Below are 15,117 nucleotides of genomic sequence, written 5' to 3' on the forward strand. Positions count from 1 at the left end.
GCTCGTCGTGCTTTGTTGCTTGTTTCTTCAAAGTGATGCGCAGCGGAATACAAAGAAACAAACTACAACAATGCTAACAATAGGATTTTACTTGGTATCCACCTCACAAGAGGTGACTAGTCCAAGGATCCACGCACACACACACACCTCCACTAATAAACACTCCTTTTCGGTAACTACCGAAGGCGGAGAAGCCCTACAAAACTCTCAATACAAGTAGAAGAAAGGGTAGTAAAGAATAAGGAAAAGCTTACAAGAGATGTAGTAAAAACCCTAGCTTCTTCTTCTTCTCGTTGCAACTCGCCTCTTGACTTGGAAGAACCTCCAAGAACCTTCAAGAACTGGCGGTGAGGAGCTTAGAGAGTGCTGGGGAGGAGCTGTGATGAATCTGGAATGAATCGGTGAAGTTATATTGAAGGAATCGCACGCCAACAGCTATAAACGACGTCAACGGTTGAATCCCAATCGATTGGATTGCTCCCAATCGATTGGGGAGGCTTTGGATCGATCCACGGATCAATCCAGAGCGCCTCTGTGCTCTGAAAAAATATTTGGATCGATCCAGCGCATATCGCGCGAAGCAGCAGCGTCCCAATCGATCCACTGATCGATTGAGACCTCTGGATCGATCCACTGATCGATCCGGAGGCTTTCTGTTCGCTGGGAAAAGCCTGGATCGATCCACTGATCGATCCGGAGGCCTGGATCGATCCACTGATCGATCCAGAGGCTTTCTGTTCACTGGGAAAAGCCTGGATCGATCCACTGATCAATCCACTGATCGATCCACTGATCAATCCACTGATCAATCCACTGATTGATTCAACTCTTGGTTTTTACCCAAAACCAAGTCCCAAGCCTCCCAAACCAACATCCGGTCAACCATGACTTGTTGGTACATAAACCTAGCATCCGGTCACCCTTGACCAGCTAGGACTCTCTCACCAAGTATCCGATCAATCCCTTTGACCTACTTGGACTTTTCACCAAATGTCTGGTCAACCTTGACCCATCTGGATTTCCCTTGCCTGGTTCACTCACCAGGACTTTCATACTGCCTAGCTTCACTCACTAGAACTTTCCAACTGCCTGGCTTCACTCACCAGGACTTTCACCTAGCTTCACTCACTAGGACTTTCCTCGTCAAGTATCCAGTCAACTTTGACCTACTTGACTCTTCTTCATCCACACTGATCAGTCCCTGATCAGACTCTTCCCACATAGACAACTGCACCTACATTGTCCATGTGTCTACTTGTATTGTCAAACATCGAAACCATGACCAAGACTCAAGCTTGGTCAACTAGGTCAACCTTGACCTGACGGATATTGCACCAACAGACCGGCCTCTGTGGAATTCAACTATTACAATCTAATGGCTCGATTCCAGTTGATTGTTCACCATGGATCAGTCGATTAGTTTTCATGGGCTGAGTGAACAGAAGTATTATGTTCGCTCCAAGTTGACTGCCCAATCGGCTAGTAACTTTACCAGTTGGCTGGTAACTCTAAAACTACAAACCCTGGAATTTCATTCTGGATTTGTTAGTTCTCAACCACCAGTCGATTGAGACATATACAGTCAACTGGTAAACCCTAACTTAGGGTTTTGCCTCCGAGTATAATTACTCATGCATTCGTGCTCACTCGCACAACCTTGACCTTACCTTCTAACCTCCTCTATCAACCTTGCGTCCTTCGGATGTTTCCCCATTCTTCACACTTTGCCTTCAAAAGTTTCATTCAATCTTGTCCTTATTGTCGAGTCTTCCTTTGCTAAGAGACTCCTTACCTCTGGGTCTTCACCTTACGAAGTCACACTTGGACTTATACGACCAAGTCTCAAGTTTAGATTTACACCGCCAAGACTCTCATGCTTCGACTTCACCTTTGTCAATATTACACTTGATCTTTTCTTGCACGTACCACTTGCACACTTAACAACACATATCAAATACAGATGCAAATCCTAACTTAAACTCTCTGTCCAAACATCAAAATCTAAGGGTACACTGATTGCTCCAACATAATAGACGACCAAGGGTTCCTCAGCGCAATCACTCCGACGCTCAAGTTAGAGAACCAAGAAAAAGAAGATGAACATTAGGATTTTAATGTATATAGGTGTGCATATGAACCTTGGATACCGAAAATGATTACCTTTTATAGAGCGACACTAGACTTTTTCCTTATTTTTATGTTATCATTATTTAATTTCTTAAATAATGTTTGACTTATTCGCACTACTATATTTTCCCCAAAATAATATAAGATTTGTGCGAGGATTATTCTTTTCCTGAAATATTCCGAGATTCGTGCTATGGTTATTCTTTTTCTGAAATGGTTTTGCGTTTTGATATGCGTCGCCAAGGAACCAGAAGGCTAAGGAGTCAGGAGGCTAAGGAACTGAGAGGTCAAAGAATCGAGATGCCCTAGAGTCAGGAGGTCAAGGAATCGAGAGGCTCTGGAGTCAGGAGGTTAAGGGGAGTCAGTAGGCTCGGGAGTCGAGAGGCCCCGGAGCCGAGAGGCGGGAGGTCTAGTAACCGGGAGGCAAAGGAACCAGGAGGTCAAGGAATTAGGAGGCCTAGAACTTAGAGGCCTATGAATCAAGTGTCGGCTTGAGTTTCCTTTCGTTGGAACCACCTCAACAAATTCATCAATCTTCCCTTGTCCACGCAGTACCCACTAACTATCTCTTGGATCAATGTTCATCATGTTTCTCACCTTTGACTTGTATTTTTCATTTGGAAGTGTTTTCTAAATCTTTTGATATGGATCATGGAAGAATATGGACAGAGATCATAAGAGCATCTATTGTTTATGAAATCTTTAGATAGACCTCTCATTTCCAATTATAGTTAAATGGAGGCCCTATTTAACATGAATTATTCAAAATATTCTTACATTATTTAATCACTCGATCATGTAGAATTTAGTTACCAGCTTCTATAATAATAATTTTATATATTTTGATTTTATTTCTCTAAGTGATAACTTAATTAAAATAATATTTTCAATGAATAAAACAAATGATAAGGACTTCAATGACGTTCACTACATTTCAAATGAATATTATATAATCATGTAAAAACAAACATGTAACTTCTATAATATGTAAAAATTACTTACTATCTTCTACATATCATTTGATTTTTACTTTTCTAAATGATAACTCAAATGTATAGATTTCATAATATTGATTATATTTCAAAAGAACATAATTTAATCATAATCTAATATGTAAAAGTTAATATGTAATTTCTACAACGTAAAATAGCTATCTATTAATTTTTATCCATGGTAAAAGTTAGATAGTAGTATCTACAATAGTACTGAATGTAAGGATGTTTTAATAATAAAATCATGGAAGGGGCATTTTTTAAAAAAAAATAATAATAATATGAAGTTTCTCCCTTTTTAAGTTATAGTTTTTCAATGTAAAAAGGAAAAAATATGCGAGATTTTTTGTCGCATAGGAAAAACTAACGTAGGGGACATGCTTTAGCCTTTAGGAGAAAAAGAAAGAAAAAAAAGTTAGTTGTTTGACAAAATTCCCAAACGGCACATCTTCAATGCAAAAGTTGTGTGACACGGAAGAAAATAAATTTATCAAAATATATATATATATATATATATATATTCAGAGATATTTGATTATTTGATTAAGATGGATTGGATAGTTTGACGTGAAAATAATATGATTTTTTAAAAAATAAAATAAATGAAACGATATTTGAAGCCGTGACACATAATATTTAAGCCACAAGAGTCAAACGATCCGGCCAGCAGCTGAATCATCAGGTTCCCAGAATTGTCATTTTACTTAATAAGATTTTTATTATTTTAAACGATTAAAATATTTAGATCACCTAACTTTCATAATTTTAGAAAATACCTATCGCAATTTCTTTAAATTTTTATTCGACCCATTTAAAAATTCATTATTCTTAAGATATATATATATATATCTATTGATTTTAATTTTAAATTTTTTTTTTAAATTTGCAAAGTTTGATAAAATTTTATCATAATTTCGTTAGATATAAGACAGTGATAGTCACTAATAATATTATCAATATATTTCTAAGATATCTCTGCTTCGAAATTTTTTAAAAATTTTAAATAAGATAGGTCCATATGTCAATTGACCAATAGATCTAGAAAATTTCAAATAACTTTAATTCAAAATTAATATACTGTTGAAAACTTTATATCTATGCTCTCACATATAAATTCATGTAAATTTTAAAAAAATAAAATTTTTGAATGGATAGAACGGATTCAGTAAAATAGTTAAATCCTTTTCATCTTAATTGTAATTGTAATTGTAATTTGAGAGTATAATAATAATAATAATAATAATGCAAATTTAAGTGTGGGAAAGAGACAGAGGAGCTTTTATTTACTTGGGTGAGTTGAGGTGGTGAAGGGAGAGGACGATGGCTTTTGGTTTGTTCCAAAAATCCCCTTTCTCCTTGTTCTTCGCGATCTCACAGCCCAAATTTCAGTGCTAGAGAAAAGAAGGGGAATAGGAATGTGCAGCGGATGAGATGGGAGGAGAAGAAGATTCTGTTCCTCCGTTTTGTTGTTAGATCTCAGTGCGATTTGTTCTTGCAACGGAAGAAAAAGAGAAGAAAAGAAATTAGATCTTTTCTGGGTTTTATTTTCCCCTTTATTTTTCTTTTTATTAGAATTCGTCGCCTGTTTTTTTTTTTATTTTTTTTATTTGAGAGAGATCGATCGATCGATCTGTCTGCGTGAAGAGGGGGAGGTTTGTGGTTGGTGAATTGTGGTGGTTTTGGATTAGAAAAGATGAGATTTTGGAGACCGGAAGAGTCGATTCCGATGAGTTCGATCGATTAGGAAGGAGAGAGAGAGAAGAGATGAGGGCAGGGCTGAGCACGATCCAGCAGACGTTGACGCCGGAGGCTTCGAGGGTGCTGACGGAATCCATTGCTGAGGCGGCGCGGCGGTGCCACGGGCAGACGACGCCGCTCCACGTCGCGGCGACCCTCCTGGCCGCCCCCGCCGGCCTTCTCCGCCAGGCATGCATCCGCTCGCACCCGCAGTCGTCCCACCCCCTTCAGTGCCGCGCCCTCGAGCTCTGTTTTTCTGTTGCCCTAGACCGCCTCCCAGCCGCCAATCCTGGCCATGCCGCCGAGCCTCCCATCTCGAACGCGCTCATGGCGGCCCTCAAGCGCGCCCAGGCAAACCAGCGCCGCGGGTGCCCCGAGCAGCAGCAACAGCCACTCCTCGCCGTCAAGGTCGAGCTGGAGCAGCTTCTGATGTCGATGCTCGACGACCCCTCAGTCAGCCGTGTGATGCGCGAGGCCAGCTTCTCCTCCACTGCTGTCAAGGCCGTCGTCGAGCAATCCCTCTCCTCCCCTTCTTCCTCCGCCGCCACCACAGCTGGACCCGAGCCGGCGGTTATTTCTCTCGCCGCTGCCTCTCTCGCTCCCTCCACATCTCTTCTTCCCATTCTAACCAATCGCGCCGCCGCCCCCGGCAACCTCTACCTCAATCCCCGCCTCCATCAGCACCAGAGTAGCAACGGCGATGCCGCCCCGATCGCTGCCGGAGGCGTCGCTGATCATCCGCGAGCCGAGGAAGTGAAGCGCGTCCTAGACATCCTCTCGAGATCCAGAAAGCGAAACCCCATCCTCGTCGGAGACTGCAATCTCGACTCCGTGATACGAGATGTGCTCCAGAGAATTCAATCAACGGACGCCTCATCGCCGCTGCAGAACGCCCAAATCATCCCCTTTGCAAAGAATCTCGCCGCAGCCGTCCCCGCCCCCGACCATTCCCAAATCACCACCAAGATCAGGGAGCTCGGCAGATCGATCGAGTCCACGATCAGCAGCGGCGACAGAGGCGTGATCGTTGATCTAGGAGACCTCAAATGGCTCGTGGAGACCCCCAGCGGCGGCTCAATCCAACTACAAAAGCCAACCATCTCCGAGGCTGGCCGAGTGGCGGTGGAGGAGATGGGAAAGCTTCGGAAGCAGTTCGAAGACGGCGGCAGTCTATGGTTCATCGGCGCCGCAACTTCAGCGACGTTCATCCGGTGTCAGGTGTACCATCCTACGATGGAGAACGACTGGGATCTTCAAGCCGTGCCAATCGCATCGAGGCCATCCCTCCCCGCCATGTTCCCGAGGTCAAATCTTCATTCTCCTCTTCCTGATCTATCAGTTTGAAACACTTAATTGGATTGCATTCGGCAACATGGATGAGCAGTACATCCCTATTTGAACACTGATGATTACTAGAACCCATCGTGTTCTTCACTATTATGGATTCTTTACTGTTTTGGATTCTTCTGTATGAATCAAGAACTTTTTTTACCTTCTTAGATTCTATAGCTAAGTAATCTGTTTCTGGTTCTTCTTACAGGTTCGGGGGAATTGGCATCAGTGGCAACTCTGTAGATGGCCTGACCACTGCAGTTCCCCTTAGACGAGCACCGGAGAGCACTGATCCCTCTTCTGGAAGAACGACCCTTTGCCCTCTGTGCACGGAGGGCTACGAGCGCGAACTGGCCAAGCTCGTCGCCAAGGAATTCGAGAAGTACTCTGCGAAGCCGAACGAGGGCGAGGGATTGCCGCAGTGGTTGCAGGTTGCCAAGCTTAGCAGTGCCGGCAACGCCATGGCCTCCGCTGCTCCTCTTCAGGTCTGAATCAAGTGCCGATCGTATGGCTCCTGCGCTATCTGCGACGAGGTTGACCATGTGTGCCGTGTTCTTGTGCAGTGCAAGGAGGAGGAACTGCTCTGGAAGAAGAGCACCGAAGAGCTTCTGCGGAGATGGAGCGAGACTTGCTCCGGACTTCATCAGAATCACCGTCAATCGCCCATTGGCTCCAAGATTTTCTTGTCTTCATCACTGTCCAAGCCGCCTTTCAGTGTTCTGAGACGGAATCCATCAACGGAGCCCAAGTCTACCTCTTGCCGAACCCTGCGAGAAGTTAGTCCCCCTGGCAGCCCAGTGAAGACCGATCTCGTCCTCGGGAGCTCGGTTGTTTCCGATCGTTCCACGGAGAAGACGCACAGGGAGCGACTCAAGGATTTCAACGGGTGCGCGCCGGACGCGTTCCCCGGTCAGCAGAGGGCTAGAGTCGCTGCCATTTCCGACATGGACATGTTCAAGAGGCTGCTCAAGGGGCTCACGGAGAGAGTCAGTTGGCAGCCGGAAGCAGCTTCCGCCGTCGCCAACGCCGTCATGCGATGCAAATCCGGCGACGGAAAGAAGCGGGGAGGTGCCACTAAAGGCGACGCTTGGCTGCTTCTCCTCGGGCCCGACAAGGTCGGCAAGAAGAAGATCGCCAGCACTCTGTCCGAGGTAGTTTTCGGTGCTGGTCCTGCGGTCATTAACTTCGACAATGGCGAAGAGTCGAATTTAAGTCACCGAGGGAGAACGCTGATGGACCGAACTGTGGAAGCCGTGCGGCGGAACCCTTTCGCCATGGTCGTACTTGAGAACCTAGATCAAGCAGACATCATGACGCAGAGTAAGATTAAGCAAGCGATCGCGAGGGGCCGTCTCCTCGATTCGAATGGCCGGGAGGTCAGTCTAGGGAGCATCATCTTCGTCCTCACTGCGGATTGGCTGCCGGAAGAGCTGAAGAGCTCATATCACTCCTTTATCCAGTACGAGCAGAGCATACTCGATTTAGCTTATGGTGGAACAGAGTTGGAGCTTACGACCGGGGATCGGCCATGGAAACGCCATCCAAACTGGGTTTGTGACAGTGACCAACCGATGAAGCTGAGGAAGGAGTCTTCTGCCCTTTCGCTCGATCTGAACTTATCAGTCGGAGTCGACGCCGCCGCCGCCTCCTCGGCAGGGGAAGGGTCAAGGAACTCCAGCGACGTCACCACTGAGCATGAGTACGATAAGGGCAGGCTCGCCGTCAACAACCCGCCGTCGTCCTTGCCGCCGGAACTCATGGAGCTAGTCGATGAAGCTGTGACATTCAAGCCGTTCGACTTCACTCAGCTCCGAAGTCGCGTTCGCGAGGCCGTGTCGGTGAAATTCACAACGATCATGGGCCAGGGACGGGCGATGAGGATCGACGACGACGCACTCGACCGAATCGTCGGCGGTCTGTGGCTGAGTGGTGCGGCTATCGACGAATGGACCGAGAGGGTGTTGGCTCCTAGCTTGAAACAACTAAGAGACAACTTGAAGGCCGCCGCCGCCGACGGCGCAGGCCTCCTCATCATCCGGCTATCGACCGTAAAGAGGAACCAAATGCCGAGAAGTAGAACCGACGACTGGTTGCCAACGACCGTATCCATCGCGATCGACGGCAATCACGACAGTTAAATCAGTTAGAAACCGCCTTTTTTTAAGCAGTATGTATATACTAGTTCCAAAAAGCAGTTCTTTTAGAGTTAATAATGGTGATACACCAAGAGGAACTTTAACTACTACTCATCACCATAGGTTGTAGTATAGGTCGGCGAAGATTCATTACGATAAGAATAATCTGTTCCATAATATTCTTTTTCTTTTTTGGTTATTGAATTTGTCCTGAACATCTTGTTCTTCATCATCACTGATCATCTAAGAAAATTTGGCATTTCAGATTTGGCCGTGATATGGTTGCAATGAATGATGATGAAGCTCTAGCTTTGTCTCAGGGCTTCATCAATGCTTCAGCTTGCGAGTGGGTTATGTTGTTTCTGTCGGCTTACAGTTGGATTGCTGGCGACACCACAGCCACTGGAACCGGTCACTGCTTTGTGTTGTGGATAAGGATGGAAGTGAAATCAATTCGCTAAAAAACAGAGGAAGAAGGGGCAGGAAGATGTTCATTAGGGCCTTTACCAGGGCAGACCCTGGGGAGGTGCCCTGACTTGACGTTTCTTGGCACTGACTCCGAGCAGAAGAAGAAGGGTGTCAGAGGATCCATCTGCCTTTTAGCATCTATCTAATCAATTGGCCTTTGGAAATGAATAAAATTCGACAGTTGACCAGAAACACCTTCTTTGAAATTCAACATCATATGATATTGCTCTTTAAAAATTAAGATCGCAGTGATATTATTATAGTGATATAATGGTTGAACAATTCCACAAGTTGGTTGTTTGGTCAATTGCTGAACATAATTGAAAGAATACAAATCCACTTTTTCGATTTTTCTCCATGGAAACAATCATCATCAATGCAGACAATTAATGCATGTTTTTGTTTTTGTTTTTGTTTTTGTTTTTTCTCCATTGAAACAGGCAGCTAATAACTGAGATGGCTTGAGCAGATGGACTTTTGTGACCATGCATTAAGGGGTTGATTGAAGGACCACCTTAAATCTGAAACAAGACAAGTTAAGAAGAAGAGCAACAGGAAGAGGAGGACCTACACTTCACTGTGGGTTCATGTGCTTACATTGATTGCCTTTTCTTTGCACCCTGTCCATGATAAAATAGCACCAATGGGACCTTCATATCGTCCCACCGAATTAATTCTCATCGTTCGAATGCTCACTTTTTCCCTTCTTTATATCTCAATTCAAACTCCTTCGAACGAGAAAGATAGATAGAAGCATTTGCAAATTCAAATTACTCAAACATTACGATGAATTCGATAGGTAACCAATTCCTTCATGGTTAAAAGGTCAATGTTTGGCCTGGTTCCACCATGGTCATTTCATTGCATTGGTCTAATGTCACCTTTATATATTTTGATACGGTGATAAGGAAAGACCCCACTCCGTGAAGGATAGTTATTATGGTGGAGGTCAAAGTCAAGGCGATCAACACTCAGATATCATCGGGCGGTCGGATGATCATACTCAATCGGGGGGAGAAGGTTCCGGTCCGATCACGGGGGGAGAAGGTTCCAATCTGATCCCGCCTTTGACACGGGGAAGTGTCAAATGATCGACGCTCAAGGGAGTAGTGGACTCCGAACGGAAGAGGAGACGATGTGCAGAAGTCGGGCCGAGCAGCTACCCCGCTCGACCTTGCGATAGGACTCGGTATTGGCATAGTGGAGCCCCGACCGACCAGATGAGACACAAGAATAGCAGAATTACGGCCGAGCAAACACATGCACAAGAGTAGCAAAGTTCCGACCGAGCGGACGGGACACAGGAGCAGCGAAGTTTCGACCGAGTGGCCAACCCGCTCGGCCTAACAGCATACTCCTTTTGTTATCCATCGGCATCCTTTTGGAAGTTTGTGTCGCTGCCACCGGGCATGGACAACCAAAAGATCGTACGACGGAAGCTTCCACTGTCACTTCAGAGATATGCTCGGCCCGTTAAGGTACTGTGTCAGGGACACTTTACTGACAAGTCTTTTTAGGAAAAACTTTGAGAAGTGTGCTCACCTTGGGAGCGTGTACGCACGCTACAGGAGCTCTATATAAAAGGGGAGTTCAAGCATCAGCGGAGATATACAATAGACACTATTCGTGCTACTGTTCATTCTTGTTGTTGCTCCTTCTTCTACATCATCGCTGGTGACTGACTTGAGCGTCAGAGGGCCAATGTCGGGGACCCCTTCCTTAGCTCAGCACTGACATAATCTGTGTTGCAAGTCGGAGCGGAGTCTACAGGCGGTCAGTGGGAGCGCCACATCCCCAGCTTTCCATCACATCGACTTTCGAACAGAATCATATTTGGCGCTGTCTGTGTGAACTTAACCTGCATCCGAGTTGAGGAGATGGAGGATGTTGGATGACTCACCATCGTGATGCTCACCAAAGAGGAGATCGACATGCTCGTGCAAGTCCGAGCGGTGAAGATGTTCGAGCAACAGTAACAACAAGCACTAACAGATCGGTTAGTACAACAATCAGTGATGTCGGCAGCAGGAGGGCGAGCGGGATTGGAAGATCGACCGGAACCAGTTTCCATATGGGGGCAGAATAGAGGTCCGATCGGCATGCAGGATGCACCGCCCGCGCTCATCCCATTTCATTGCGGCTTGTTCCAAACCCTCTCGGAAATAGCTCTGGCGAACCAGGAAAGGGAGTCATCTTCGGACAACACTCCCGTTAAGGATGTGCGAAAAGGAAAGGCGCCTAGAATTCATGCTTCACCCAAGCGGATCAATCTGCAGTTCTCTCAGGCGATCTTGGGTGACCCTCTACCTATGCACTATACCCCACTGGCGATAAGGGAATACAATGGAACGAACGATCCAGATGATCATCTGGATAAGTTTGATAACGCGATCACGTTGCACCAGTACACAAATAGGGTGAAGTGCGGAGTCTTCCTCACTACCCTCTTCCCCACTGGCGATAAGTTTGTAGAGGTGTACCAAAGCCCAGGAACGCCGACAGGCGCCTATGAGGAACTCGCCATCGCAAAAGAAAACAAAGGCAACGAAAGAATGCGAGAGGAAGGAAGACTACCAGAAGAATATCGCTGGAACACAGACTAAGAAACGTCGAAAAACTCGAAGACGGGTATGATTGGAAGGAAGCTTACTGGAAAGTCGTCGGAGGAGCAGGAAAGGAGGAATGTCGCCGGATCACAAAGACGGAGTTATCGCCGAAGAGCTCGAAGACAGAGATGCGAAGGAGGAGGAGGCGACGCGCACATCCTTATAAGCCTCCGGGTCGGCTGACTAGAGTCGTCTGATCTAGGTCACGGAAACCTAGGCAGAAATCGGGCCGTTGAATTTGAAGCGTCAAATGTCACATCGCCAACGAATATCCGTCTGTCACGTCAAGCGTGCAATAGTAGCGGGTGGAACACGTGGCATCTCGCCACATGCTGACATTTAATAAGGGCAATTAAAAGGCATGGGGGGGCGTTCAACTATAATGAGCAAGGATTTACACAATTTCCTAGAAATATGAGTGACGTAAGCTCGGATCGCGCTCGCCCAAGACAGCACAAGAAAAGATTTCCAAGTATGAATGTTTGTTGCGTCGATCAGCTTAAGGGAGTAGACCTATGTCCGAACGACAATCTTCAATAGGTCGACTGACACAGAGCGGTTACATAGCCGACCGTTGGGCCACGTTAGTCCGAGCAGAAACCAAGGAGTGTCAAAACTGATCGAGTCGAAAGTTTTACAGATAATTTTATCCAGACAGTCGGACTTGCAGTCTCCTTCGACTAGACTTAAGGGGGAGACATATGATGTAGTGATAAGGAGGGGTCCCACCCCGCGAAGGATAGCTGCTACGGTGGAGGTCAAAGTCAAGGCGGTCAACGCTCAGATATCATCGGGCGGTCGGATGATCATGCTCGACCGAGGGGAGAAGGTTCCGATCCGATCCCGGGGGGAGAAGGTTTCGATCCGATTTCGCCTTTGACACAGGGAAGTGTCAAATGACCGACACTCAAGGGAGTAGTGGACGCCGAACGGAAGAGAAGACGATGTGCAGAAGCCGGGCCGAGCAACTACCCCGCTCGGCCTTGCGATAGGACTCGGTATTGGCATAGTGGAGCCCCAACCGACCAGATGAGACACAAGAACAGCAGAGTTACGTCCGAGCGGACACATGCACAGGAGTAGCAAAGTTCCGGTCAAGCGGACGGGACACAAGAGCAGTGAAGTTCAAGCCGAACGGTCAACCCACTCGGCCTAGCATAATACTCCCTTTGTTATCCATCGACATTCTTTTAGGAGTTAGTGCTACTGACATCGGGCATGGGCAACCAGAAGATCGTACGGCGGAAGCTTCCACTGTCACTTCAGAGATATGCTCGGCCCGTTAAGGTACTGTGTCAGGGACACTTTACTGACAAGTTTTTTCAGAGAAAACTTTGAGAAGCATGCTCGCCTTGGGGAGTATGCACGCGCGCTACAAGAACTCTATATAAAGGGAGTTCAAGAATCGGCGAAGGTATGCAATAGATACTATTTGTGCTACTGTTCATTCTTGTTGTTGCTCTACCTTCTACATCATCGTTGGTGACTGACTTGAACGTCGGAGAGCCCCGGGGACCTCTTCACTGGCTCGACACTGACGCAATTTGCAGGTCAGAGCGGAGTCTACAGATAGTCAACAGGAGCACTCCATCTTCAACTTTTTATCTCATCGATTTTCAGACAAGATGATATTTATATCATAGTCATGTTAGCTCAAGATTGTACTATGCAAAGGGATTGCGCTAAGTCTGCCTTTATAGTCGTGCTATCGAACTATTTTTCCTAGCGATTCCTAGGGAGAGGGAGATATAGAAACATTGGGAGCTAATTCATTGTCTCGTTAGTTGAATTCCATTAAGATTCTTTGCTTGGCATTGAGGTTATTCTATGATTAAATATAATTAGGGCTTTTATTCACGTCATTTTAATGCATCATTAAAGGCCCAAACAAAGTAAATAATAGTAGAAGAAAGAAAAACGAAGACTTGGCTAGTCTTCATTCTCACCACTTTTTTTAATTTGTTCCTTCAGGTCTTCAAAGTAAAGGTTAAAGACTTAAAAAGGTTAATATCTTCTTACAAATATCTTTTATTTAACTCCATTAATGAAAAAAATAATTAAAAAAAGATGACTAAGATTCGAATTTGTCCTATGTTCTATATTCTATCGTTAAATATAATTAGGGCCTGTTAACATCATTCTAACGCATCATTAAAGGCTTAAATAAAATAATTATAATAGAAGATAAGCGAAGACTTACTAGTTTTCATTTCCCACCATCTTTAATTCAACAACTACAAAAAAGGGTATTTTTTTATTATAGTTTTTTATTTTAAAAATATTAAAAAATACATAATATAAAACAAAATTACTTTATCTATCAAAATTATTCAAATTAGATTAAAATTGTTTTAACTTATTTAAAATCATTTTAGAATTGTTATGATGATTATATATAATAATTGTAATTAAGGTTAAATAATTTAAGTAAGTTATTAAAAAATATTTTGATTAAAAAGTATCAATTTCATGCGGTGCAGCTAAGCAACACCTGACCACATCCCTGTTTAATGTATAAATAATACAGCCACAGCCTCACATCTCCACGTCTCGAGTTCTCGATCCACCGCATCGACTCACCGGCTCACCGCGAGTTGGCAGCAGCATGAGGACCGGCGCAGGTTTGGACGCCGACGGCGAGTCTCCCCTGCTCTCCTCCTCCGGATCCGGCAGCGGGGTTGCCCACTCGGCGTGGCGTTCTCCGGTTCCATACGTCTTCGTTGGCCTGGCCGCCACGCTCGGCGTCATCGCCCTCGCCCTCCTCGTCCTCGCCTGCTCCTACTACTGGAACCTCGACTCTGGCGACGACGAGAAGCCCCGCGATGCTGATGACTCCGGGAGTTCCTCCGTCCTCGAGGATCGTTTCCTCGTCATCATGCCTGGGGACGAGGTCCCCACTGTGTTGGCAATCCCCATTGCCAAACGCGCCGCCGCCGTCGACAGCAGCAGCAACAACAACAGCAACTCCGACCGAGACAACCAGCAGCTCTCAATTCCGCTAGCCTCGCCGGAGGATAATCTGTCGGGGCCCCGAAGCCATTGAAACGGCCTGTGCTCATCGATATCGATCTTGTTCTGCTTGCATGAACAGCGAACGCAAAATTTTGGGACTCTATGAATCCTCAAATTTTCGAATAGTAAAACTGTGAATTCTCGATCAATTTTATTTGCTGAAGAGAAGAGAAGAGAAGAGAAGAGAAGAGAAGAAGACGAACGAGCACGTGACGAGCACGTGGTGGATGCGGATGCGGCGAGCCGAGGACGTGCGACAGTAACGACGGTGTTCCAGAGACCCCAACCTGTTCCGAAATCTTTAATAACGCGATAAGTGTTTGGCGTAATTGGCATGGTCAATTATTAGGAACTGATATTTAAGATTTATCCTTTCATAGGTCTATAATTTCTATAGTTATATTTATCTTAGATCGACACTATAAAAAGTTAACGGATCAATTTTTTTAATAACGCGATACGTGTCTTGGACTGATATCGTAACGTCCGCTCATGAATCCCTTGAAAAGTGAGGTCGTCACCTTAATCTGAAAACGAGTGAATCATGAGAAGTTATTCAACTTTAGCAGAATAATCTTTCTAAATAAAATACCTCCTATATGACAATAAAAGGTAAAGTTATCACTATCCTTCTAACACAGTCACATATATTGTGAAAGGGATATATCACACTGAATTATATATATATATATTTTTAGTAGGCATCAG

General features: G+C 45.3%; 2 protein-coding genes across 3 annotated transcripts; both read left to right on the plus strand.

The window, feature by feature from the left end:
* Window positions 1-4,374: 4,374 nt before the first annotated feature.
* LOC121984687 (protein SMAX1-like) lies at window positions 4,375-9,014 on the plus strand. 2 transcript variants are annotated; one of them, XM_042537764.1, is made up of 4 exons: window positions 4,378-6,160; window positions 6,397-6,673; window positions 6,752-8,355; window positions 8,589-9,014. In XM_042537764.1, exons 1-3 carry the CDS (start codon window positions 4,884-4,886, stop codon window positions 8,324-8,326), a joined length of 3,129 nt encoding a protein of 1,042 aa, XP_042393698.1. In that variant the 5' UTR covers window positions 4,378-4,883; the 3' UTR covers window positions 8,327-8,355; window positions 8,589-9,014. The 2 variants fall into 2 exon arrangements, with proteins under 2 accessions (XP_042393697.1, XP_042393698.1); XM_042537763.1 differs by lacking the exon at window positions 8,589-9,014 and having other exon boundaries at window positions 4,375-6,160; window positions 6,752-8,587.
* Window positions 9,015-13,954: 4,940 nt separating this feature from the next.
* LOC121987547 (protein GLUTAMINE DUMPER 2-like) lies at window positions 13,955-14,797 on the plus strand. The gene has a single exon (XM_042541303.1). The coding sequence runs from the start codon at window positions 14,003-14,005 to the stop codon at window positions 14,438-14,440; it is 438 nt and encodes a 145-aa protein (XP_042397237.1). The 5' UTR covers window positions 13,955-14,002; the 3' UTR covers window positions 14,441-14,797.
* Window positions 14,798-15,117: the final 320 nt, after the last annotated feature.

This window comes from Zingiber officinale, chromosome 5B, assembly GCF_018446385.1.
Source record: "Zingiber officinale cultivar Zhangliang chromosome 5B, Zo_v1.1, whole genome shotgun sequence".
In the NCBI taxonomy this organism is placed as follows: domain Eukaryota; kingdom Viridiplantae; phylum Streptophyta; class Magnoliopsida; order Zingiberales; family Zingiberaceae; genus Zingiber; species Zingiber officinale.

Coding starts and splice junctions, on each gene's coding strand:
- LOC121984687 (XM_042537763.1), top strand. CDS start 4,884: ATGAGGGCAGGGCTGAGCACGATCCAGCAGACGTTGACGCCGGAGGCT. Junction 6,161..6,396: donor CTCCCCGCCATGTTCCCGAG/GTCAAATCTTCA, acceptor TTCTTCTTACAG/GTTCGGGGGAATTGGCATCA. Junction 6,674..6,751: donor CCTCCGCTGCTCCTCTTCAG/GTCTGAATCAAG, acceptor GTTCTTGTGCAG/TGCAAGGAGGAGGAACTGCT.
- LOC121987547 (XM_042541303.1), top strand. CDS start 14,003: ATGAGGACCGGCGCAGGTTTGGACGCCGACGGCGAGTCTCCCCTGCTC.